Below are 1958 nucleotides of genomic sequence, written 5' to 3'. Positions count from 1 at the left end.
TTTAACAACTTCGGCCATTCATTTTTAGAAATTGCTTTCATTTATTTTGAATTATTTCTAAACGAGTTCGATACGGAATTAAAGTAGTCTGTCTGACAATCCCCCACAGCTCTCTGAACAACGCGCGGTTTAAAAACGGAGGGTGAAAGGTGAAAGTGACCGGTTCAACCGGGAGTAGTCGGTTGGGATTGAGAAAATGGGAAAGTATATGAAGGACTTTCGGGGAAGACGAGCTATTTCGTTTGCAGGGAGAGAGGTGGTGAGGGGAGTGAGACAATACAAAATTTACACCTCACACACACACACACACACACTCTCTTTCTCTCTCTCCCCTAACTCACTCACCCCTCTCTTTATCTTCTTCTTTCTGGGTTGATACTCTTTTATTAATCAGTGGGGTTTTTCTGTTTTTCTCTGATTTTAATCAGTTGATTAATTGGGATGGAGTTTGAGGATCAAGAGGAGCACGAAGAGGAGATGGAGATGACGGCGAATTACGACTCGCTTGGCAACTCCGTCGGAGGCCGAGTCAAAATGTCGAGTTCTGGACCAGATGGTTTGGCGCTAGCAGCAGCAGCAGCTGCAGCTGCGGCGGCGACTCAGCAGCAGCAGCAACCGAGGAAGGCTGTGAGGTACAGAGAGTGCTTAAAGAACCACGCCGTGGGGATTGGAGGCCACGCGCTGGACGGGTGCTGCGAGTTCTTGGCGGCTGGCCCGGAGGGCACGCTCGACGCGCTCAAGTGCGCCGCCTGCAACTGCCACCGCAACTTTCACCGAAAGGAGGGTGACCCGCCCGGACACGGTCTCGGAGTCTTAACCGACGCGTACGGGCAGCTGGTACCGCACCACGGGCAGCAACACCACCCCCATTTCTCGCCGTACTACCGGACTCCAGCTGGGTATCTACACGTGGCGGCGCACCACAGGCTGCTGGCTTTGCCGGCGACTTCGGGAGGGGGAGGGACCCACAGCGGGGGGCAAGAGCAGGATGACGACGTGTCAAATCCCAGCGGGGGCGGGGGCGGTGGCGGAGGGAGTGGGGGTTTGGGAATGGGGATGGGTATGCACGGAACGGCGTCGTCGGGGAAGAAGAGATTTAGGACAAAGTTCAGTCAGGAGCAGAAAGAGAGGATGTTGAGCTTGGCGGAGAGGCTGGGGTGGAGGATTCAGAAGCAGGACGAACCGGCGGTTCAGCAGTTCTGCAACGAGACCGGAGTGAATCGCCACGTGCTCAAGGTTTGGATGCATAACAACAAACACACTCTGGGTAAGAAACCCTAGCTACTTAGCTAGCTGAGTTTATATGCTTATAACTTAAGCACAAAACAAAACAAACCCCGAAAACCAAACAATGAACATGAACAAGAACCCACAACAAGTACATCGTCGTTGTCGTTGTTTGATCTCTTCTCATATTTTGTATTTATTATAATTGAGCTAGCTAGCATGTGGTAGTGGTATTTTATCAGTTATGGGCCATTCTTCTAATGTTTTGGTCAAGAAAATGATGAATGTGCCTGCAGCTGACTTTGTTGAGAAAAAATCTACTACTTTTTCTCCGGATTTTAGTGTTTTAGCTAGGGTTTCGTTTAGTTTAATTGGGTAGCTAGTCGTTGTAGTGGATCATCCGTGTTATTTGAACACTTGATTTAGATGAATGTTGCCCTTTAATTTGAACATTTCATCAGTACTGCATGTAAAGTATTTATCTAAATTTGTTCATCTAGCTAGCAATGGGTTAATACTATCAGTGTTTGTTGATTTTGCAATCTTTAGCTGTGAATGCTGATCATATCAATATACGTTGATTTCGCAATTTGGAGAAGGATTTGCATGAAACAGTTTTATCATCATTGTGTGAAGAAAGTTGAGGTTCAACCAATAAAATTGAGATTTCACCATAAAACTAATTGGCAATAGCAATATGGAAAGTAGCCCAACCTCTTATAAGATCATGC

The 1958-nt window shown here is 47.4% G+C and overlaps 1 protein-coding gene across 1 annotated transcript; it reads left to right on the top strand.

Moving 5' to 3' along the window:
* The first annotated feature begins 241 nt into the window (after nt 1-241).
* On the top strand, nt 242-1747 carry LOC125473418 (zinc-finger homeodomain protein 1-like). The gene has a single exon (XM_048576186.1). The coding sequence runs from the start codon at nt 442-444 to the stop codon at nt 1279-1281; it is 840 nt and encodes a 279-aa protein (XP_048432143.1). The 5' UTR covers nt 242-441; the 3' UTR covers nt 1282-1747.
* The last annotated feature ends 211 nt before the right edge of the window (nt 1748-1958 follow it).

The sequence above is a fragment of a genome, unplaced genomic scaffold (genome assembly GCF_019419815.1).
Source record: "Pyrus x bretschneideri cultivar Hongxiangsu unplaced genomic scaffold, Pyrus_bretschneideri_v1 Contig86, whole genome shotgun sequence".
NCBI classification, from domain to species: Eukaryota; Viridiplantae; Streptophyta; class Magnoliopsida; order Rosales; family Rosaceae; genus Pyrus; species Pyrus x bretschneideri.
This window is presented reverse-complemented; position numbering and strand designations above follow the sequence as displayed.

Excerpts from the sequence above, each read along its gene's own strand:
- LOC125473418 (XM_048576186.1), top strand. The coding sequence starts at position 442 with ATGGAGTTTGAGGATCAAGAGGAGCACGAAGAGGAGATGGAGATGACG.